The sequence below is a fragment of the Lynx canadensis genome, chromosome A1 (assembly GCF_007474595.2).
Source record: "Lynx canadensis isolate LIC74 chromosome A1, mLynCan4.pri.v2, whole genome shotgun sequence".
Taxonomy (NCBI): domain Eukaryota; kingdom Metazoa; phylum Chordata; class Mammalia; order Carnivora; family Felidae; genus Lynx; species Lynx canadensis.
This window is the reverse complement of record NC_044303.2, coordinates 145111498-145135436: the sequence shown is the minus strand read 5'-3', so window position 1 is coordinate 145135436 and position 23939 is coordinate 145111498. Positions and strand designations below refer to the sequence as shown.

Here is a 23939-nt window from a genome sequence, read left to right as displayed (position 1 = left end):
TTATTTATAGCTCCTTCTTCCTCAAGTACTTTACCAGAGGTGGGAGCACATACGGTGATTTGTTTTGAGTGTTTCCTCCTTCCCTTTTCTCAGTTTTTTGGTAGGGATACCAATAGGCAATGAAATATTTGAAAGCTGGCAAGGAAGAAGAAAGAGCATCAATAATGCAAAGATTTAATAACCAGCCAATAAGTTATTAAGATTTGTATGTTATAAGAGGAAGAGACTTTTAAATTAAAAAGGGGCATAATACGTTCAATAGGACTATATCCAGATAAATTGGTATGACTTACGGGGATCAGGACTTGCTTAGGATTTAGCTGCGTGTTATCTAAGTGTGTTCTTTATGCTTCGTCTCCTGTATCACTCCCGGCCTACCTACAGTTTATGAATGCTGTTCATCCTATGTATACACAGAATCTTACTTTATGAGCACAATCTTGTATGTACCTAGTGTATACATTATTTGCCATCTTTAGCCCCCCAAAATAAAATTTTAGAAACTATCAAGGATCTAAAAATGCAGCATGTGGCCTTCACCAGAGTAAGTTCAGAATCTAAAGAAAATTCCACTGTTTTACCACCCTCAGAGAGCATACATGTTCCGTGATATCACAGTGATAAAATACCACCATCCTTTTGCATAACTGAGCTCCTAATGCTGAAAGATTGCTGGAATACCTCTCGGGTGAGGGACTGACAACAGTCCCACCGTGAACTCCTTTACTCGCCTATACGGTCTCAGCTTATGCTGTGCTTACCTTTATGCAGTTACTTCCCATGTAGGAACGGTACTATGGAATGAAACACTAACAGGACTCAGGACAAGGCTCTTTAGTGAATAAGGCGAGGCTCTTTAGGCTACTTCTCTATTCCCTTTTTCTCTTGGGCTAATACTCTTAGCTCGTGTTTGGAAAGTGAGAGAGATGTTAGTTACCTCTGATCGACCAATTCGATCTATGTTGGAAATATCATAAACATCTGCCACTGCTGCTGTGTCCACACCACCTGTGCCACGTTTCTGGAGCCTTAGGTTTTCCAGGATCTTGGAAAAGCGTGGATCCTGGGACAGGGGATAATACTGAGTGTCATAAGAAGCACAACAGATTCACCAGCATTGGCACATTCATTTAGAAAAGATGTACTGTAAGAGACAGTAACAGTATTTATTAAGCTCATACTTACTATGTGCCAGGCCACTATGCTAAAACCTTTATACCATGAAGTAGGTATTGCTTTCATTCTCATTTCACAGATGAGGAAACCAAGGCTCAAAGGAATTAACTTAATCAAAGTCACACAGAAGGTAGCAGAGCTGTTACTAACTTCTGTATCACTTCTGACATTTGGATGCCAGCTTTGGTGAGTTGATTATTCATCTGTATAATAGTTTTCACTGTATAATTAAAATCATGAAGTTAAATCACATCAAATAATTTTCTTAACACTGGAATCATTTTCATTCTGTTTTTGGTAGGAAGCTCATTTTCTTAAATTGTTTTAAAGTATGTGATTTGCTAGTATTATTTGCCTACCAGAATCCTTTTTCTTACTAATACACACATGGAGCTCAGGAAATAACCACTAGCTAAGTTCTTACTAGTGCAATGAACACAAGTGATGTGCACACTTCTAGGCCTAGACTTTAAATCTTTACATGGCCACACATCCTCTCTCCCCTTTGCACAAGCTGGAACATGAGCCTGACTGTGACCATGCAAAGGGGACACTAAGACAGTGGTCCTCAAGGTACCGTTCCCTGACCAGCAGCATAGCATCACCTGGAAACTTGTTAAAAATGCAAATATTGCAGGTGAGCCAAGCTATCTGTTTTTACAAGTCTCCAGCCTTGAGTCTGCAGGTTCAAGTGTGAAAACCCCTATACGAGGAGAGACAGAGATGGAAGGAACTTCAAGGGGCTAGGCAGAGCAGCCTGCCTGCCCATCCTGACTTGTAACATGAAGGAGAATTTAAACTCTGTGTTCTTGAAGCCACATCTCTTTCTTACAGCATTTAACCTTTGGTCCTGATACAAGTGTCTTTTGAAGTAAACTTAACCCTTTGTTGTTATTTTCTATTGTAGGTGCAGAAAGTAACGGTTAAGGAATGATCAGTGACCATTTCTTCCTCCACAAAGAAGGCATGCCTGAGCTTATCCTGATGGAACACGACAGGGCTATTGGCTACGTGACATTACCTTGCTGAGCTTGGGGATCCTAACATGGACACCAGCCCGTAATCCTGTGCCAAGGTTCGAAGGGCAGGTCAGGATGTAGCCTAGTCGCTCATTCCACATGAATTCCCAGCCTCGCTCTTGGATTAGGCGTTCTACCTACAACAAAGAACAAATGGAACTCTTAAATATCCATCTACTCACTACATCCCAAATACCAGGAAGAGACTTGTGTACTGTATGTTTGCCGTGAATGAAATTTAGGTAAATTTGTATTACTTCCTTAATAGAAAATGATATTACTATTATTAAAATAGTATTAAAATATTAATAGTATTTAAATACTATTTAAAATATTAAAATATTAAAATGGTCCAATCCAATTAAATTAGATGCCCATGTAAAGCATCGAATACAGTATCTAGCACAAACTAAATATTCAATAAATGTCAGTTGCTGTTACTATTTTTCATGTGAGAATAGGAGAATATAGGATTTCTCAGCAGGTAAGGTTGTGGTCAGTTTACTTATGAACATAGTTACATCCTATACTGTCTCTATGCTTAGAATAGACAAGAACACTGTTGAAGAAATTGGAAAATAATTAAAGATCCACAGACTTTTCCCTAAAACATGCTGGACTGGGGAGGGAAGCATAGGAACTTACTAGTAACAAAAAAAGTCACCTATTTTTTGAAGCACTACCCAGTAGTCCTACCCCCAAAGAGTGCCATGATTCCTAGAAAATATTAGCCCCATTTTGGAATTCATCATAGTGTCTTCTTTCAAGAATGAAAATGTGATTTTATTTTAATGAATATTCAGAAATCTCTGATAACATCTTACTTCTTTTAGTCCACGACAGAATCGCTCAAATACTCTTTTCATATTGCCTCCTTTTTCCATAGAGATTACCCTGGTATGGTCTTCCTCATTAATCCAGATGAGAAATGTCTTGTCATAATTATGCCTAATGAAGAGAGAAATATGGTGTTGCACATTAACTACATTTGTTTCAACACATGAAAATTCCCTTTACTTCTGTAGCTTGATTGCTTCATTTCACCTTCCTCATTTCCTAGAAGGCCCTAATTCTTCCACTGTGCCTGAACAAGTAGTGCAAAATGATGTTACCTTGACATAATGAAGAATAAGACCAACTCTAACCCTTAAAGATATATTTTTGCCCAACAAGATTATAATGGATGACAATAATTCAAATATGAGTAACGTTTGGTTTTGACACTAATTCTCCTAATAAGTTCAACCAAAATCTTGTGCTGCTTAATTTTTTTTTTAATCTACAACCCAAGATGTTTGGGGTATAAAATATTTCACATATGTTTGCTGCATAGATTCTTACTGTCCCCACACACTGAGCAAGTGCTCATGAACACTTCGCTCCTTTGGGTAGTATCATAACAACCTACCAAAGTACAGGAATCAAAGTGGACTGAGGACTGTTGGCCAAGATAAAATACGTGTATACTCGATATCCATTCTTCCTTGTAGGGTTTTGCTTAAATCCTCAATATATTTCATTTTCTGCTCTTTTGTTTTAATGTCATGAAACAGATTCTCTGTGAGGTCAAATAATAGGAAGCTAATTTTTCTTAAAAATAGTCTTTTTCTCATGCATAATTCATATAAACCAGCATACATTCTTATACATGTTAGAAACATTACAATACTTTGGTATTATACACAGACACAATTTCCAAATACTGTCTTCATTTAGCTCAAGCCAAGCATGCTGTCAACTGCAGGTTAGGACAAGCAGGTGATCTGAAGGAAATCCTCTGCACACATTGCAAATGTGAAAATGCTATGTCCATACCAGATTCCCCTGGCATCTGGCCAGTCACGGGCCATCCCAGCACATGTTAATAAAGGGGATACTGGCTTATCAAATAGAAAGTGGTCCTGCAGGCCAAAAGGGACAAAGCAGAAAGGAGAAATGGATGAGATCAGACACAAGGACAAGTGCTACGCGGCCAAATTTCAACTTGGTTGAGGTCTGTCAGGCAGTGGTTCTCAGGCTTGGCTGCCCACTGGAATAATCTGGGTGCTTTGTAAAAAATACTAATACCCAGTTCCTGCCCTCCCCCAGAGACTGTCTTACTTGTTATGGGGTGTGGCCTGAACATTGGGATTTTTAAAAGCTCGTCAGATGGTTCTAGTGTACAGCTAAGGCCAAAAACCGTTAGCTTAGCCCAGATAGAAATACTTAATCACTATAGATTATGTTTACCCACCAGCACCAGTGCTATGCCCTGACAGAGTAGGCCGTGAGTGAGGGACACTATCTTGAAAAGCCTGTTATCCACAGCCACCATTCTCTCTATGTGTCTGGCATTCCTGGTTCTTTTATTATCATTCCTTCTACTACAAAGTATTAGAGATGTAAAATAATTTGTAAATAAAAATAGCTATCATTGATTTAGTGGTCACTATGTGCCAAGTCTGTGCTTGCATATTAATTAATATGCTTTTAATTTTCTTCAATCCTCACAACACTATGAGGCAAGTATAATCATTTTATGAGTGAGGAAAACTGATTCAGAGTAAAAAAACAACCTACCAACTATTAGGCAGCTAGGAAGTGACAGAGCCTAGATTCAATCTTGACCTGTAGGACTTCCGAGTTTGTGCCTTTAACAACAGTACACTACTCTTCATATCAAAATCAGTGTCAAGAGACTGGCATTTTTCTTAGTGTGTGTATACAGTAAGAACATGAATATTCAAATATGATTACATTGAAGTAAGAAATAAAGACATTATGGAGAGGGAAGTCCCTTTATAATCTGTGAGTGAAAGGGGTAGGAGACATTAGAACAGGCTTGGTGACCTGATGCTGGAAACCTCAAGTGGCTACCTGAGGCAGAGTTGGGCTTGTCTTAACAGAGCAAGCAGAGGGTTGGCCTGATGGCTACAGAGACCAAGAGACTGTGGTCTGTAGAGACAAGCACGCTAGTTCATCTGGTTTGGCGGTGGGACTTATTTTGTGGCGTTGCATGTCCTGAAATGGCAGATACTGGTTTCTGCTTTTCCTTAGAGTTTAATTAAAAGTTACTCTTGAAGGGCACTTGGATAGCTCTGTCTAGTTGAGTGTCTGACTCTTGATTTTGGCTCAGGTCATCATCTCATGATTCATGGGATTGAACCCTGCATCAGGCTCTGCACTGTCCTCTTGGGATTCTCTCTCTCTCCCTCTCTCTGCACCTCCCTGGCTCATGTCCCCCCTGCCGCACTCACTCAATAAATAGACTTAAAAAAAAGTTACTTTTGAAATTGCCATCCTTTTTCAGCTGTGCTAAAAAAAAATAAGGGAAAATAAGGACTTGGGTTTTTGTCTTCCCCAGTGTTAGAGTGAAGCTTTAGAGGACTCATGGAGGTGGCAGGAATCCCAGAGCTGGCTCCAATGGGAGTCAGGGCTAATTTCCTTTCCAGATTTTCTTACTTTCCAGGACTTTATTTGGGTGTGTCAATGGAGACCATCCTCCAGGTACACACAGGATTTCCAACACTTAATTGTTCCTATTTATCAACAAGCAAGGCGATCCTCTATTAACTCCCACCCATGGATCCCCAACCCACCAATTCCTTATTGGAGTTTTCTCGGCAGATTGTAACCACAGACTACTTTTGTGGCCTGGTCTCCAGTTTATTTTTTATTTTTTTTAATGTTTATTTTTGGGGGTGAGAGACAAAGCGGGTACAGGGGAGGGGCAGAGAGAGAGGGAGACACAGAACCTGAAGCGGCCTCCAGGCTCTGAGCTGTCAGCACAAAGCCCAACTCAAGGCTTGAGCCCATGAACCATGATCATGACCTGAGCAGAAGTCAGATGCTCAACCCACTGAGCCACCCAGGCGCCCCTTGATCTCCAGTTTTAAGGCCTCCTCTTCCTTCCTTATACTAAACAAGATGAAGTCCCAGCAGGCTTCCTGTGAGACCTCACTGTACCAACTAGAGCTCAGGGCGCATCCCCACCCCAGGCAGGGTCAGGTGGTTCAAGGGCCACTCACGTCTATGAGCCGTTGCTGGTCCTGCTCCGTCATCTCAGACAGCCTGTAGTAGCGGCCTGCCAGGTCCCCTTTGAGGCCCTCCAGGGCCGTGATGGCCACATTCTCTACCTCCCTCCCCTCAGCCCGGGTGCAGGCAGGTGGCAGACTCAGCCCGCGGATGCTGCGGCCTGTACGCACCCGAGATGACAGCACGTAGTGCTCATCAAACTGCCCCTGTGTGATCTGCCAAGCAGAGCGCAGGGTTACCACGGCCAGCTGCGGACTACCGTCCTGCCACAACCACTGTGGGTTCCAACCCTCTGACCTTCAGGGTCCCCTACAGGGGGCCCTCAGGCACGGTGCAGGACATGCTGAGCACATTTTGGAATTATGGGGGCGGGGCCTTATACACAAGGGGCAGAGCTACTTTATGCAATGCCATCTGGAATCCTTTACCGCACTAGCTTTGGGATTTAAAAAAAAAAAAAAAAAAAAAACCTTTAGGAAAGACTTACAATTCTCAGTGATCAACACCACCCTCCTGTCAGGTGCTCCTCACTTCAGGCTCTGGCAGGCCAGCTTCCCGGCAAAGTACACATGGGGCTGCAACCTACCTTGGATGCATCCAGATCCGTGGGGTGCTTCATCACCCTGGGGTCATAGCCATTGTGCCTTAGTTTGATGACAGGATCAAAAAGGTCAGCAAACACCTGCAGGAGGGAAGATGCACCTGTTTCCTCTTTAATTCGTTCATCTATTGCAAGGTCATTCCTTTCATTTACCCCTTTCTACCTTCAGGGCCAAAGTTGATGCCCTCCTCTGTAATTCTCAGGGGTACCATGCAGGAAATGGGCGTGAGTGGATTGATGGTTATCAATAATAATAATAGGCTTATACCACCTCCCAGTGATTCTGCCAAACTCACTGCCATGAGACTAAGCAAGAAAATCTTGTGTTTAAAATTTGAGGGTTTTCCTCAAGTTCTGGCCTCTGTGAGATCAAAGAAGCTGACACAAGCAGTTTTGTGGTCCAAAGAGATGATCAGTTTCTAGAGTGTAAGCAACATAATAAATTCATGGAAAGCTAGCTGCACTACAAGCAACAGTCAGGGCAAATCTGGGAGCGCTCACCCTGTGAAGTCCATCCCCAGCCCAAACTATCTGGTGCCAAATCTTTTTTTCTTTCTTTCTTTTTTTTTTTTTTTTTTAATAAAAACTTCAGATATATCCTTTAAGAAAATAACATTAAGAGAAGTCCTAATAGGGTTCCTGCCGCATTTGGGAACTATGTGAAGTGGGCAGGCCAGGGGTGGGGAAGCATGCTAGGTCCAGGGAGCCAGCTCCAGTCTGAAACTCTGGGAGCCCAGAGTAGTGCAGTGCTGTATGTGACTGAGCTACCCGTCTGGTTTATTTAGGAGGACGCCCTCCCTCCTCTTGATAGCTGTTTTCCCAGGGGACTGCCTTCAGCTCCCTGCAACAGAAGGACACAAAGAAGTCTCCCTGCAATTTGCTGCGACAGTGAGGCTGCTCTGTGAAGAGGGCTGCGTGGTGGCTGAGCTGCACCAGCATCAGGCCGTTCTACGCTTCTGCCTCAAGGATGAGGACACGGGGACGGTGGGGTTTCTCGGAGAGACTTGGTGAACTCGATAGCCGAGACTCCAGTGGCTGTGCAATCAGTAACTCCAAAACTAAAGACAGAGACCATCCTCCTTCCTCAATAAAGTCTAGCCACAAACACACGATTCCCCAATGTTTTACTGGTAAATGTACAACACCAATTACAAGATTTTTTTTTTTTTTTTTCTGTACCAGTTCATCCCCTTGACAGTCTCTGAGCATGCTGTCACGCAACTCATTCCTCCAAGGGGTGGGATACTAGAGTGGCAGCAAAAGAAGCCTTGTCCCTGGGAAGCTACAGACCTCCTTGTCCAGAACATTCCAGCTGTTCTGCTGACGCTGGCTGCCCTTTATGGGACCTTTCCCGAGCAGGCAGAACAGGGGCCCACAGAGAAGAGGCGAACTCTGGGACCCAGAGCATCTCCCCCACTTTCGAATCAGCAGCAAATAGTTTTACCTCATAGGACTCCTCGTCACCAGCCACCATGCCCACAGTCTTTATGAAGGGATGGCCTGGGTTGTCCACTCCAGTCTGGATACACTGGTCCAGGGTGTAGCCATTGGGGGTCACCTTGTTGCGGAGCTTGGCGTAGATGGCTGGGGTGAGGCACTCGGCCATACAGTTGTTGTGCTTGCGCAGATCAGGGTAGTCCGCACTGCACGCAGACGAGAGAGGCTTTCAATGAACAGCGCCTGAGGGAAGCGGCCTAGGAAAGTGCTTTGTTTCTGGCCATCCTTCCCCCAGGCTCTCTTTAACCAGGAGTCAAGACTTAAGTAAGACAGATAAAAAAGGGAAAACACAGTCCCCTGAACAGCCAGACAAAGGGACCTGGCCCCGCTTAAGGATTCCAAGATGCCGGCTGCAGGAGCCCACAAAACTCTGCCTTAGGTTCGTGTAAAGAGCAGAGTGAAATGCTCGCTTCGGCAGCACATATACTTAAAAAAAAAAAAAAAAAAAAAGAGAGAGCAGAGTGAAAATGACAAAATAAGTGGAAATCCTATGCGAACTTTGTTTTTTTTTTTTTTTTTTTTTAACTCAAAAGTTTTGTTAAAACACAACAGCCACATTTTGGTCCCTTCGGTCTGTGGTAGAGAGGTTAGAAACCTGCAGATGGAGCTACGTAAACATTCAGTAATTTATCTGTCCTCTACCTACGACGCAAGCTCCGGGACAGCAGACACTCCTGTGTTGCTGAGAACAGTGCCTGGCTACTGAAATAGGCATTCAGTACGTATCTGTTGGAACAGTACACAGAAAGAAATGATGTGAAATAAAATCTTTTGCTAGGATGTGTACTGGTTGAAGATAGGGGATTCCGGACTATCACGGGCTCAAACACAAGGAATCGCCTTCAGGAATTCCTGAAGTACATGGTGGGTGATGATGACTCCCTCAGAGATTCTGATTCCCACAAGAGCCAGTGAATGTCTCTGAGCGAAACATCGGAACTTCCTTGTCTCTCTCCTCCATACCTGCCCATGCGGAGCCTCTTCAAGTCACCACTGCACGCCAGCTCTATGCCGTGTGTGCAGTCTCATTCATGGCAAGGTTCCAAGGGCCAAGAAAACATGTCCGTCTTCATGCTACTCCCCCACTTTCCCTGTGCGGTGTCCTTTAAAGCTGATGCTTCATATAAGTACTAGAGCCTCATTTTCCAGAAGATGGGACAGCAGTGGATGATGGATAGATCTAGAATCAGGGTCATCGGATTTGCACTCGGCCACAGTAGCTGTGTGAACTTGGGCACTGTTTAATTTTTCTAAGCCTCCACTTTATCACAAAGGGATGCAAAGATGAAAAAAGTAGATACTCCATATATAGCGTTTAACACACAAAGATGCTCAGTAAAGGTTAATTATTACTATTATTGCTGTTGAACTAGACCACCAGTTGTGGGCAGGAATGAAGACACTGTACTTCCTTGAGTTCACCACAGGTCACTGTGCTTAGTGAGTCTTAAAACTGTTAGTCTGATTTAATCATTCTCAAAAGCAAAAAGAGGGACCCTGGCTGACAGTTTCCAGCAGGGGAAAGCATATTTCTGGCTGACACTTGGAGTTTTTTTTTAAATCCAAAGGACTTGGGGCGCCTGGGTGGCGCAGTCGGTTAAGCGTCCGACTTCAGCCAGGTCACGATCTCGCGGTCCGTGAGTTCGAGCCCCGCGTCAGGCTCTGGGCTGATGGCTCAGAGCCTGGAGCCTGTTTCCGATTCTGTGTCTCCCTCTCTCTGCCCCTCCCCCGTTCATGCTCTGTCTCTCTCTGTCCCAAAAATAAATAAACGTTGAAAAAAAAAAAAGAAAATAAAAATAAATCCAAAGGACTTACCTTGGTGGGAACAGCCTGTGCTGCCCCCGGGCCTCAGCACACAGGTTCTGCAGGTTCAGCAGGTAGCCGGTGGTCAGGGCCCCGGTGCCCAAGGTAGCAAGAAACAGAGAAGCATTGCGGCCAGTTAACAGCTTAGAGAAGACACTGGCCATCCTTCCTCTTGGATGAGTGTCTGGAAGCAGAGACACGGGATTAGACACCCTCACGGGATAGACACTTACCATAGCACAGAGACCACCAGGCAAGGGAAAGAACTTCAGGAACCATCACCTCTCTTTTGGTTTGCTTTGTGTTTCTCTTTCTTCTTTCCTTGCCCACACCCCTTCACACTGGTTGGGGAAATCTGGGTAGTTTTAGACATTGTGAATGTCAAACTGCCTCAAGTCCGTGCCATTTTCTCCGGTAATAATACAGAAAAAAAGAAACAACAGAGTTTCTGTTTCTGGCTATTTGACACACCAGGTGCTCCGTCAGACCCTGCCATTGCACACTGAGGACAGCCTGCGTAAGACAGGTTCCTGGGCTTGGAAGAATACATCTCTGAGGACTACCCTCCTACTCCACTCACCCCAAATGAGATGGTGTCACAGCTCCAAGTAACAAGCCAGGAGGTTTGGGTTATCTTGAGGACGGTTGTCCATCTGAGCACTAAGGTTGGGATACCAGCAGTGAGTTGGAGAGCTCCATCTGTGACTCCCCTAGTGAATTAGGACCCTTGAGAGGAGCTAAAGTGGTCCAAGGTCAGCAACCCCCCCCTCCCCCCCACCATCTCTGGCTTCCAGCAGAGCATAATCAGGTAAGTATACTCAGTGTAGGCTCTGGGTTCCTACAGATAGATGAAGATCAAGCAACAAGCCCTCAAAGATCAAGCACACAAAGAGGAATTAGGAGCCAAGAGAATCAAACTATCTTTCAAAAATGAGAATGAAAAGAAAGCGTAGATCAGTAACAAAGGAGCCACTAAAATACATACTTTAGGAAATAGAAAAGCAGACAATATAAGGACAGCCTGAGATACAGACAAAATGGAGAAAACATATATACATCTAAACAAGTAATTACATGATATCAACAAAGAATAAAAATCAGGATAAGCACATGCCCAAACAGATATCCTGCTGTGTGTGCTATTGCCCAGAGATCAGAATGACCAGTTAATCCATCATCACCCAGCTGGGAGCTTTTTAATATGCGTTGTTGAGTAGAGAGCAATAGAGCAGGTCACTCTAAGTACTCTTGCATTATACTGATCTCTAGGATGTCCACATACATGGAGTGCGAATTTTTTTCCCTAAAATTGAGAAGGTTCCAGAGACTCTGTTTCAAGATCCTCCAAGCTTGGCTGGGTTGGATGGTGCAGAGAGCCCACTGTATGGCTGTGGCTGAAACCCTGGGCCACCCAATGGAAGACAGACTTTTAATAAGGTCAGGGTGACATGGCTTACACACAATTCGCTTTGGAGATCCACTCTCTTCCATGATTGCATTTTGGAACTGGGATCAGTCTGAACTTTTTATGCTTCCAGGGTCTCCACCTGGAAGTCTCTATTTAACATCATTTTAAGCAATACTATAGGGAAACTTGAACGTCTCAACAAAAGGCACCAAAGTCCTTGAAAAAAGTGAGGACTTTTTTTTTTTTTTTTTTTTAGCCCAGGAAATCAGAGAGCCTTTCCTCTATGCTAATGCCTCAAAACAATTCCCTAAGTCTTAAAGACAACAGCAATCACTTTATTAATCAATAGGCAAGAGAAATGGGCCATTCTTCAAGATGTCCTAGGGATTTGTAATGGCCCAACATTAATCCCATCACACAACCTGGGCTATTACTATTGGTCTCTATCCAAGAGTAGGTGAGGGCTTCTCCAAGAACTGCACTGATACTTCCTGACCCTCGGGTGTGGCAGGCAACACTAACCTCCATCTATAGGGTCTGTTTCACCTTTGTCCACACCCTCCAGTCTACTCCCTGAGCAGAAAGGCAATGCTGTCATCTCTGAGATTTATCAGAGAACTTGTCAAAGTAAAAGAAGCTTTGTCCAAATGCTTTTCAAGCAATATATGGGCCAAAAAATAAGCTAGGACAGTTCAGACAAACAAAGAAATGCATCTGTTTCTGAGGTTGACTCAAATGTCATCTTTATTTTTCTTTCCTTAATTTGCTTGTACACAAGTATGTATTCACATCAGAGTCTGTTTGAGAAGGTCAATTTTTTTTTTTTAATGTGTATTTATTTTTGAGAGAGAGAAAGAGCACAAGTAGGGGAGGGGCAGAGAGACTGGGGACAAGCAGGCTCTGTGTGGGCAGCAGAGAGCCTGACGCGGGGCTGGAACTCATGAACCATGAGATGATGACCTGAGCCGAAGTCAGACACTCAACCGACTGAGCCACCCAGGCGCCCTGAGAAGATAAATCTTGAGCAGAGTCAGGAGGAAGGGGAGGGAATGGTGTCTGTGTGTAGCCAGCTGACAACCAGTGGTCTTCAAAGGCCTTCCTGTGAGGATGAGGTGTAGGAGGGTGTCTGACTCAGAATATTAATGTTTGAAATGTCATCTTATCTAGATTCTGGTTTTGGAAATAACGTTAATTTACATCCAAGAGTTCCAACATTGTACTCCTGTCCGAGCAATGGCGTAGGATCCCTGCCAGTAATCCTGCGGAGGCTTTGGGTGCAGCAAGCAAAGCAATCCTGGAGCTCAAAGTCCTCAGTGCTCTTTCTGTGATTCTGACACAAAGTTTTAGTGAAGATTCGTACATCATTGACTCTATGTCGTTCACTCTTCAAGACACGCAGGAACAATGAATTTCACGGTTGAGGTCCCAATTGATACACTTGGGAGTGAGACTGAGCCAAGGGTCTCATTGAGTAGCCTGGGGACCCTGGGTACAGCTGCTCCCCAAAGAGCCACAGCCAGGCTTGCATTAAAACCATTTTTTCTTCAGGACGCCTGGGTGGCTCAGTCGGTTAAGCATCCGACTCTTGATTTCAGCTCAAGTCCTGATCTGGCCGTTTGTGAGGTCGGGCCCTGCGTCAGGTTCTGTGCTAACAGGGCAGAGCCTGCTTGGGATTCATTCATTCTCTCTCTCTCTCTCTCTCTCTCTCTCTCTCTCTCTCTCTTTCTCTCTCTCTCTGCCCCTCCCCAGCTCATGCTCTGTCTCTGTCTCTCAAAAATAAATAAACATTGAAAAAAAAATTTTTTTAAGCTACACAGGAAGAACATTGCTTTACTTTACCCAGAAGGCCCCAAATATTACATAAGCACTATCTACAGCTGAAGCCTCTACTTAGAAGAGGCTGGATTTGTTACCTACACAGATGGTAAGATGATAGGTAACATGTGGCATAAATAAGCTGGAAAAAGGTATATAAGAGATAATCCATGTCCACCAAAGTGGTCGCTATTTGGCTTTGCCTAGTTTCTAAACATGGTGATTTTATAAGTCAGTATATCTTGTGAAACCATCAGGACAGAGGTTTGACGTGTAAAATAATCTGAGGTTTCCTTGCAAAGCTTTTTAATTTTTTTGGTTCTCTCCATGCCCCAAGCATTAGTGTAACATACTGAACTGTTCTGTGAAGAGATGGCTGGAGACAGGAGATGAGGGGCCAGAGCAGCTGTGGTGCTTCTCCAGGGACAAAGGCCTCTGCATCCAGGCACCCTCACCACAGGGAGAGAGGGATCCACTTTAAGGTTTTGGTTTTTGCTGTTCTTTTTGCCTGACAGCTTGCTTGAAATTCGGCATCATTCCCAGTTTCTCTGAATAATACCCTGTCTGTTTCCATCTTGGCACTCATCCCCACCTATAATTATTTTATCTGTTTTCTTTTTTATTGACCATCTCCCCCAAATAAATTATAAACCCCAAAGGAAGGGACTTGGTTCCTTTGCTCACGGTTGCATCACCATTGCTTAGCACAGCACCTGGCACTTGGTAGGCTCCCAGTAGCATTATTTCATAAATGAATTGTAAGCTTCTTGCTGGGGTAGGAAGCCACTCTGAGGCTGCCGGGATCCACATGAGAATGCGGGCGTCAACTAAGTGGATAGAGTGGGGGATGCGAGGCCAGAGAGCTGAACAGATGGGCACAGGAACACAGGCAACAGAAGTTTAGAAGCCACTTTCCCTCAGCGTTATGATACTCAGTGGCCAGTGTTCCCTGGGAGAGGAATCCTGACTTATCTGGGGGGAGAGGCACAAGTGTCAACTAAATAAACTCATTAGGAATTTTGGGAAAGCTCACGTGGCACATGTACACACACAGGGACTGTCATGGGTGCCCCAAACACCACACACAGTGCCCCAGCCTGACTCTCAGGTTGAGAGCTGTAGATCTCAGTACCAATCTCTGTAATATAGATATAATATTATACCATATATCTAATATTCTAGTGTCTATATATATATATAATATAAAATAAGATATATTTTAAAATATCAGTTTACTTATATGTGGTTTTGTGATAATGCAATAAATTACACAAATTTGTTTTTGTAAAATCATTACTGTTTGGTTAAAGTATTGTTTCTTCCTGCCCCTCTAATTTGGACTTTACTCTCCATCTTTCTCCTGACTGAACCATAGCCTGGTGCCTCAGTCTGCACAAAACTTCTCTGTGCCCCTCTAGCCCAAGGTGACTGCTTTCTCTCTGAATTTCCAAAGCCCTCGTGGGCTGCTCATTCAACTGCATGTAACCCTACACAGTGTTTTGACACCTGTTAGTGAACTCAACTGTCATATATCTCCTGGCATGTTAAGGAACTGCTTACTATGTTAGCATTGTCTTCCCAGCTGATGGCCAAAATCTTTAATGATGGGATCCTTAAACATAATAGCTGCTCAATAAACATTTCTTCTCTGACTTAATTATTTGTGAGCAGTGCTTTGCCTGATTTCCAGGAGGAGGAAATCTTACCAGCCTCCTGCTTATGTCCTTTCAGACAATGCATGTAGTTCTAAGGGAATGGACCCTTTACCTTGAGCTATTCCCAAAGGCACTTTACCCCTCTTGCCTGGCTCCTTTGCTCCCAAGTAATTTGCACTTTTAATTTGCTATGAAGCCCCAGGCCTGGTATCCAAGCCAACTTAGAATCAATTTTGTAAGCTAGCTTCCTCGGTCAAAACTTAAGGGGAAAAAAAAAAAAAAGTCTACTTATATGAAACACATCCATTTCAGCCATTGCTTTTGAAATCCTATCATAAAAGCAACCAAGCGAGACGAGTAGGCTGGATTTCAGCATTTCCTTGCTCAAGTTCCGGGTCTCTACAAGCTGCCCATGGGAGAGGAGCCCAGTGCAGGCCTCTGATCTCTCTGCCATAACCAACTGAACTCTCAGAGCCAATTGAGCCTGACTTCAGCTGTTTCCAAGGGAGATCCAGTAGAGGCTGTCCCACAGACAACAGGCAAAGCCTCCAGGCAGAGCAAGAAGCCTAACATACATTCTCTTCCTTCCAGCAGGAATTCTCTGACTGAGCCGGCAGGCGGGGAAGGAGACGGCAGACGAGGAGCCAGTGCTGGGTGTTGGGGAAATTTAACTAAAATCTGTCATCCAGAAATGCCTCTCCACAAATTATAGGAAAGAAAGAGAAGAAATTTATTGCTGACTACGCACTAAGCCAGACTGTGATACATATTACAGGCAGTCTCCTAAAAGACGTTGCAAAAACAGAACCAAATCTCACCCTTTTATTGAGCCATGCAGATACGGCTGTTACATACATGCTCTCGAGGTAACTCAAGTAAGAGGACATAACAGCATTATTTGTCACACAGAGCTTATTCTAAATTCGTCTCAAACTGGGGTGGCCATTTGTGTTAGCTAATTGCCTCTACCCAAAAGAAAAATAAGCTTCTCTTGTTGCTATGACAGCAGGTAGTTTTACAACTTGAAGCCTGGCATCTTGAGACTGGGAGGTAGGGGCCTATCCTTCTTGATGTATACATTTCAAAGAAATGCTCCCAGGCCCTCAAGAAAAACATTTCTAGGTTGTAAAACTGGATGGATCCTTGCTTACTCTTAATAAGATTTATATATATCTCAAAGGGACAGAGAAAGAACTTACAAGTTTTCTAAAGAAAATGCTCTAAGAAAAGGGGAGGGGCTCTTTCCCTTTTTTTCACTAAGAAGCAATAATTTTGTTTTCTCCCCTTCCTATGGGTGGGGGAGTACTGCGTCAGCAGCTCAGCAGGGCCCCAGCCAAGGGTGGACATCCCTCAGAACTGATCCCACACTTCATAGAGACAAGACCCAATGACCATAGGACGAGGTCACAATTCTTCTTGCTTCTCAAGCCCACTGGCCTGTGCATGAAGGTTTGCCATAAATGCTAAGTGAGAGAATGAACATGGTGACTCAGAGTCAAAGGGACTTCAGTAGTTGGCCGGAGTGCAGGCACCCCCTTTCCCTCAGCCTTCCTCCAACACCAGTAGAGCAGGGCATCTCACCAGTTCCCAGAGCAACCCATTTCACTGTTACATAATTATTGAAAATTTTCCCATGTCTCAATAAGGGGGGCAAATCAAAATTAGGGAGTATGTCTAAGCACCAGGTACTTTCTCCACAACAGCCTTGAGGAGCAAATATCTTGCCCCATGTCACAGATGAGGGAACTCAAAGACAGAGGTTAACAAACAGCTCAAGGTCACACAGATGAAGGTAAAGTACATATAGAGTTTTAGTAGGCACTCATTTAAATGAAGATTGTGTTTTTACTTATAAGATTTAATAATCAAAACTACAGTACGTTTGGATGGAGCCAACCTCTGGTCTCCCAAGGAATGTAGCTGCTAGTCAGTTCCAGCTGCGTTGGTCCTTCATGGTTTCTTAGGGATACTGAATGGTTTCTCTCAGTCAGGGTTTCCACAGGGAGCTCACGGCCAAATTGCCAGCCAACACACAGGCATCATTCTGGGCACCCCTGAGGGAAAGCAGAACCAAAGGGTGTACACTCAATGCTTCTTCCACCCTCCAGGAACATCTTGACAGCGAACTCCCAGAAGTAGTCCGGTGGTGTGGGTCAAAGTCACTGTGAATGACACTGACGTGCTTCAGGTGGAGAGAAGTCACAGTGAGCAGCGATGAAGGGAGTGGGAAGACAGGATGATGAGGTGGTGATGATAGGTATCTTTTTATTTTATTTTGATAAATATTTAAGTGTTTATTATGGGACAGGTTTTACAGAGCTCAGAGTCTGAGGGGGAAATTCCTATGTAGCACTCATGTGCTGGGCTTTATGGCTATTAGCCCATTCAATCCTCACAACAGACTCATGAGGTTGATGCTCTTTTTTTTTTTTTTTTAAGTTTGTTTGTTTGTTTAGAGGGAGGGGCAGAGAGAAAGAAATAGAGAGAGAGAGAGAGAGAGAGAGAGAGAGAGAGAGAGAGAATCTCTGCTTGGGGGATAATAATCCGTGCTTGGGGCTCCATGTTGATGGTATGGGCTCAAACTCATGAACCTCCAGATCATGACCTAACCTGAAGTCAGAAGCTCAAACAACTGAGCCACCCAGGTGCTCCGGTTGATGTTCTTATTATCCCCACTTTACAGATGGGCAAATGGAGGTAAAGAAAGGTAACATAACTTGCTCCTGGAATTCAAGGCCAGCAGTTTGTTCTCACAGTCTATGCTCTTAAGCAGCACCATTCCTGGGCCACTCTAAGTCATGGGAGAGGTGTTCTACCAGGGAAGCCAGAGCCCCTTGGGAGCTCCTGGGAGACCACAGTCTGATTTGGGACCACACCATTCAGCTACAATGTACTTGTCTTGTGTTATTCAGACCAAGGTATTTCTTGCCCTTGCCTGCCCTGTGACTGGTACCAGGTCACAAACCACAAAGGATTAGAGCAAAAACAATGACCAACACTGCACACCCACGTGCATAAACACGGCTGTGGATGCCTGCATGCATTGCCTCTTTCTGGCCAGCTGCTTTCCAGGCATCTTCCAAGTGGGAGAATGGCCATTGCCCTTAGTACACATGAGACTTAATCTACCTTTGAATGCTGTAGAAAGGGAGACAGGAATCAAGGCTAACTATACCCCTGTTCTCTGCCTGGGTCCAGAATCAGCAGGATGAAGACCCAGCATCCTGGGCCAATGTCACTAACCTAAATTGGGCTTTGGAGGGACTCTATGGAAAATAATTGCCCTAAAATTTCTAGAGTTGAATTAAACTGGGACTGAATCTGCCTAGGATTTGTGGTGGCTGCCTATCCCCAAAGGTCCAAGGAAAACCCCATGATTTAGGGACAACCTTGACTGATTCTACATTCTAGAACACCTGTAGCTTTGAGGGACACATGCGAATGAGGTCAAGGCCAACCCCTCAGTGAGTGACCAATGCAAAGTGTGAATGCAGTGGAGAGGGTCACACTGCAGCCTGAGAGCTAGCCTTCAATCTCATTTATTCATCCACCCGTTTGTCCACCTGTCTGACTATCCATCCATTGAACAACATTAGAGAATCAATTCCTGTGTCAGATACTGGGGCTACCCTCCCGAAGTTCATGGTCTGGTAAGAGAGACAGAGTGAGAGATCATTGTAAAAACAGATTATAATCACAAGTGACATGAGCAAAGAGAATTAACAGGGGAGAAGACCTAAGTCTGCTGGAGGATCAGGAGGATTTTTCTGGAGAAGGTGAAAAACCTCTGGGGATGTCACTTTGCCAGGAGGACACTGCAGACAGAGGAGAACATGCAGAGGCAGGGAGTCATGAGGGCAGTGGGCAGCCAGGGAGGTCAAAGGCAGGGGTAGAGACTGCAGAGAGAGCTGTAGAAGCCAGAACAAGAAGAACGTCACTGTGAAACCTGGAACTTGATTCCGAGATGGTCAAAGGACAGGGTTTTTCGCAGAGGAATAATTTTACTAGATTTATGGAAGGTTGGCTCCAGACTAACGCTGCCAAGGTGTGGTCTGTGGACTGTTAAACCATTTCATGATGAGAGAAGTATAGAAACTGAGAGTAAGCATTTAGAACACTTATGACACATTGATAGAGAAATTTTAATGAAGAAAATTCAAGCTGGTATTTTGTGGGTCTTTTATTTTTCTAGTAATTGTGCCTTATTGTGTTTTACAAATGTATTGGTGTACTATGGATTAGATATTAATAACAGCTTTTGCCACAAATTGTTTGAGAAGTGTTGCTCAGTTTCCTCACCTGTACAATAAGGCTAATCATAGGCCCTACTCATAGAGGTTTTGTGAGGATTAAATGAGCCCTTAGCACAAATACTGACATAAAGGCATTAGTCGTTCTTCTGGCTCAGGGTGCCTGGGTGGCGCAGTTGGTTGAGCATCTGACTCTTGATTTCAGTTCACATCATGATTTCGCGGTTCGTGGGTTCGAGCTCTGTGTCAGGCCCTGTGCTGACAGTGCAGAGCCTGCTTTGGACTCTCCCTCTCTCTCTGACCCTCTCCTGCTCATCTCTTTCTCAAAATAAATAAATAAACTTAAAAAAAAAGTTCTTGTGGCTGATGTTACTAAATTGGTGACGAAGGGAAAGGGGTCTAGAGGCAGCGAAATGATGTCCTAGTGTCCTGGAATAAACTAAGCAGGAGATTCTCCAGGCTTCTCCCCATGGTGGTGGGGAAGGTTTCATGGAGATAGATGGCAGAATTTCCGAGATACTTAGTGCGTGGGCCCACAGGGCTTTTTTGACCAATCAGGTGTGGACTAAGAATTTCTTCTGACTTGAGAATTTCACTTGACTGGGAATCTTGGCTGGGGAGCAGCCTTGGGGTCAGGCAAAGACAGGACGATCAGGTTGAACAGAAGGGGTCTGTGATGTATTCTGGAAGGAATGTCTTTCTTTTCTTTCTTTCCTTTCTTTAAAGTAAGCTCTACCCCCAACATGGGGCTTGAACACACAACCTCAAGATCAAGAGTTGCATGCTCTACCAACTGAGCCAGCCAGGCACCCCTGGAGGGAATGTCCTTTAATGTGATTGAGGGCTTATAAGAGAGGTCTAGTCTGGAAAGGATGGCAATTGTCCAGCTATCCACCCTGTTTCTAAATCCTCTCATTCAGCCTTCCTGGGTGCTCACCCAGGCCCTGTTTGGACACCAGAGAGTGACAGGGAACTAGTGACAACAAACAGACACAGGTGTAGTATCATGATTGGAGGCTCTGAAGCCAGAATCCTGGATTTATATCCAGCTCTGCCACTTATAATTCTCTACTGTCTTGAGAAAGGTTTACTTTGCTTTCCAAGTCTTACTTTTCTCAAATATAAAATGAAAATAATAAAAATGAGAAAGGATTAAAAAGGAAGTCCATGTGCAACCTGGACAACAGTATCTGGCACTTATTAAGGGCTGAACATGTGTCCACTTTTGTTAATATTACTTTGTGCTACTTTTGAGAGGTTACCCCTACCTGCTGCCACTGTGTTTGAGAACATTGTCCCTTCACCTCAGCAAACAGCCCAGCTTTGTCCCAGGGAAGTGGTCTGAGGGCTTCTTCACTCCTTACGACTGACAGGGTTACCAACTGAACACACAGAAAGTACCTACCAGTGACCTGGGAAGGTCAAGGGGATGATTGTGGAGCCTGCCTGGAGCCACGTAAGGTTCTTCCCAGGGTGCTTTCTCAGGCCACTTTCTGGGTCAGGCTGTCTTCTGGGGTTATCCTGGGTTTGCACAGCCAAGACTGAGCCTTGTCCCTAGGCTCCTCACTGTCCCAAGGATGCCTGGTACTTCAGGGATGCGCTGTTTCTGCCCTCCAGACTGCAACCCTTCTGGTAACTGTAGTTTCCTCCCAGGCACGCTCATTTTCTTCAGCCCTGACCTGATATCTTCTCCTTCTCGGCCCCATCTACAGGGACTTCGTAGGTCTGCTGCTTGCCCAGGGCACCCCGAGGCTGGAGTGCAGGACCTTTTCTACAGGATGATTACACTTAGCTACTCCAAATCAGAAATTTTGTTTCTGTGGACACCACTAAATAAAGATCCATGCTATGCAGATGGCCCAAAGACACATGAAAAGATGCTCTATCACTAATCACAAGGGAAATGCAAATCAAAACCACAATGAGATAGCACCTTATATGTATCAGAGTGGCTATAATCAAAAAGACAAGAAATAACAAGTGTTGGTAAATATGTAGAGAAAAAGGAACCCTTGGTGCACTGTTGGTGGGAATGCAAATTGGCACAGCCACTGTGGAAAATAGTATGGGAGTTCCTCAAAAGACTGATAATAGAAATACCACAGAACCCAGTAATTTTACTACTGGGTATTTACCCAAAGAAAACAAGTAATAATTCAAAGAGATATGTGTAGTTCCATGTTTATTGCAACATTATTTACAATAGCTAAGATACGGAAACAACCCAACTGCCCATGAATAGATGAATGGATAAAGAAGAGAGGTGTGTATACACACACACACACACACACACACACACACACACACACACGTGAATATTACTCAGTCATAAAAAAGCAGGAGATCTTGCCATCTGCAGCAACATGGGTGGACCTAATAATGTGAAGTGAAATAAGTAAGAGAGAAAAAGAAAAATACCACACGATTTCACTTATATGTAGAACTGAAGAAATAAAACAACTGAACCAAGAAAAAAGAGACAAAAACAAATAGACTCTTAAATACAGAGAACAAACTGGTAGTTGTCAGAAGGGAGATGGGTGGGGGATGGATGAAATACATGATGGGTGGGGATTAAGAGGTACAAAATTTCAGTTATGAAATAAGTTACAGAGATGAAAAGTACGGCATAGGGAATATAGTCAATAATACTAATAACATTGTTTAGTGACAGGTGGCGACTACGCTTATTGTGATGACCACAGAGCAATGTACTGAATTGTTGAATCATGTTGTACACCGGAAACTGATATAACACTGTATGTTAATTATACTTCAGTAAAAAAGATAAAATAAAATCAAGATGTAACTATTTGTGAGGATGTGGAAAAAGGGAACCTTTATGCACTGTTGGTGGGAATGTAAACGGATTGGTATAGCCCCTATGGAAAACATTATGTAGATAACTCAAAAATTAAATAGAACTACGATATGATCAGCATTCCCACTGCTGGTTATATGTTCAAAGGAAATGCAATCAGTATCTCAAAGAGTCATCTGCATCTTTGTGTCCATTAGAGCATTTTTCACAACAGTCACAATATGGAAACAACCCAGGGTCTGCCAAAGGATGAATGGATACAGAAGATGTGGTCCGTATATATATTTATATTTATATTTATATTTATATTTATATTTATATTTATATTTATACTTAAGTCAAACAAGGAATACTGTATGATATCACTTATATGGGACCTAAAAAATGAACTCCTAGAAACAGAGTACAGTGGTGGTTACTAGGGATGGGGAATGGAGGACGTGGACAGATGTTGGTCCAAGGTACACATTTCCAGTTACAAAACTAAAAACCTGAGTATCTAATGTGTACTATAATGAGTATAATTAATAACACTGTATTATATCCTCAAAAGTTGCTCAGAGGGTAGATCTTAAATGTTCTCACCACAAAACAGAAATGGTAATTATGGGATGCTATCAAGGTGTTAGCTAGTGCTATGCTGGCAACCACTGGACAAGAGAAACATGTACCCAACTGTATACTTTAAAATTATACACTGTCATATGTCAATTTCACTGCAATAAAGCTGTGGGGAAGCAGTAAATAAAGGCCCATGCAAAGGACAAGGAGAGGCTTTCTTTAGGTCTCAAAAGGCTCCTGCAAGAGGGTTAGGGAGGCAGGAGTTGACACAGGGTGTGGCTCTGCAGGGCCCTCCCCTCATCTGCTGTGAACAGAATCACCTGGACTGCTCAGTGAGCCGCTACAACCATTTTGGAAAGTGAACCAAGAAACATCTATGAACATGCGCATACCCACTGGCCCGGCATCACACTTTGGGAATCCATCCTGCAGCAATACAGCTGCCAGTACATAAGAAGAGAGTCCCAGGATGAGGGAGCACTGTTTGTAGTGGCAAACAAATAAACAAAACCTGGAGGTCACCCGCCCATCAGAAGGGTTGTAGTAAGTGTGGCACATTCAGACAGTGGAATATTCCTCAGCTATTCAAGAATTAGTTAAAACCACCTCCACTTAACCTGGATAAACATTTATGCCATATTTTTAGGCTCACAGGAAAAACTACTTGCTTAATAATGACTAGGAATGGTTCCAGTTTTATAACAATATAAATATATATGCATTTGCATATATTTAAGTGAACATAAGTATTGAAGGTTATTCACACTAGTTATTCAAACTGCTAAAAGGGTTACTTCAGAGCAACAGACTGGGGGGAAGCAGACTACTAATTTTTCTTCATAGAACTCTGTATTGTGTCACTTGTAAAAACAGCATATCTAACTTCGTGATTGAAAAAGGTAAAAAGCTAAAAAGTAAATCAACTCTGAAGTGTGTTAAAAATCCAGATTTCTAGGCTCTATCTTTTGAATGAGTTTCTGCAAGAATGGAGCCATCACATGTGTTTGTCAAAGAGCTTCACAGGTGATTCCCAGACCTCACTGGGTCTGGGAACCTGAGTGTGAGCAACTCCATCTACAGAACAGGCTCAACGAAACCTCTCCCCGTATGTTTTAAGGATTAAGTGACAGGCTGCAGCAAGCACTGAATAGATTTGAGTCCCTTCTCCCTAAGGACCCTAAGGTTATGGGACACTTACCACTCTCTCCTCAAAGCCACCCCTGATTATCTCGACCGCACTGGTCTGCCCCTTCTCTGAATGTTGGTTAATTTTAGCTTACATTTTTAGCATTTAAAATGTTTCATTCAATCGTTTTATT

General features: G+C 43.6%; 1 protein-coding gene and 1 long non-coding RNA gene across 3 annotated transcripts in view; one reads left to right on the top strand and one right to left on the bottom strand.

The window, feature by feature from the left end:
* The window catches only part of LOC115519989, a 45289-nt gene extending 39983 nt beyond the window's left edge, over positions 1 to 5306 (top strand). Inside the window, exon 3 of the long non-coding RNA XR_003970654.1 lies at positions 2084 to 5306. This is a non-coding gene — a long non-coding RNA (uncharacterized LOC115519989). The remainder of the gene's footprint in view (positions 1 to 2083) is intronic.
* The window catches only part of CKMT2 (creatine kinase, mitochondrial 2), a 36770-nt gene that overhangs the window by 9290 nt on the left and 3541 nt on the right, over positions 1 to 23939 (bottom strand). Inside the window, exons 2-9 of one of the 2 annotated variants that reach the window (XM_030323881.1) lie at positions 10123 to 10294; positions 8255 to 8453; positions 6796 to 6891; positions 6203 to 6424; positions 4011 to 4096; positions 3020 to 3143; positions 2198 to 2332; positions 938 to 1063 (exon numbers count right to left, since the gene is read on the bottom strand). In XM_030323881.1, coding sequence (XP_030179741.1) covers positions 938 to 1063; positions 2198 to 2332; positions 3020 to 3143; positions 4011 to 4096; positions 6203 to 6424; positions 6796 to 6891; positions 8255 to 8453; positions 10123 to 10274 — 1140 coding nt within the window. In that variant the 5' untranslated portion in view covers positions 10275 to 10294. Of the gene's footprint in view, positions 1 to 937; positions 1064 to 2197; positions 2333 to 3019; positions 3144 to 4010; positions 4097 to 6202; positions 6425 to 6795; positions 6892 to 8254; positions 8454 to 10122; positions 10305 to 23939 lie in introns of both variants that reach the window. The other variant, XM_030323889.1, reaches the window with a different exon arrangement.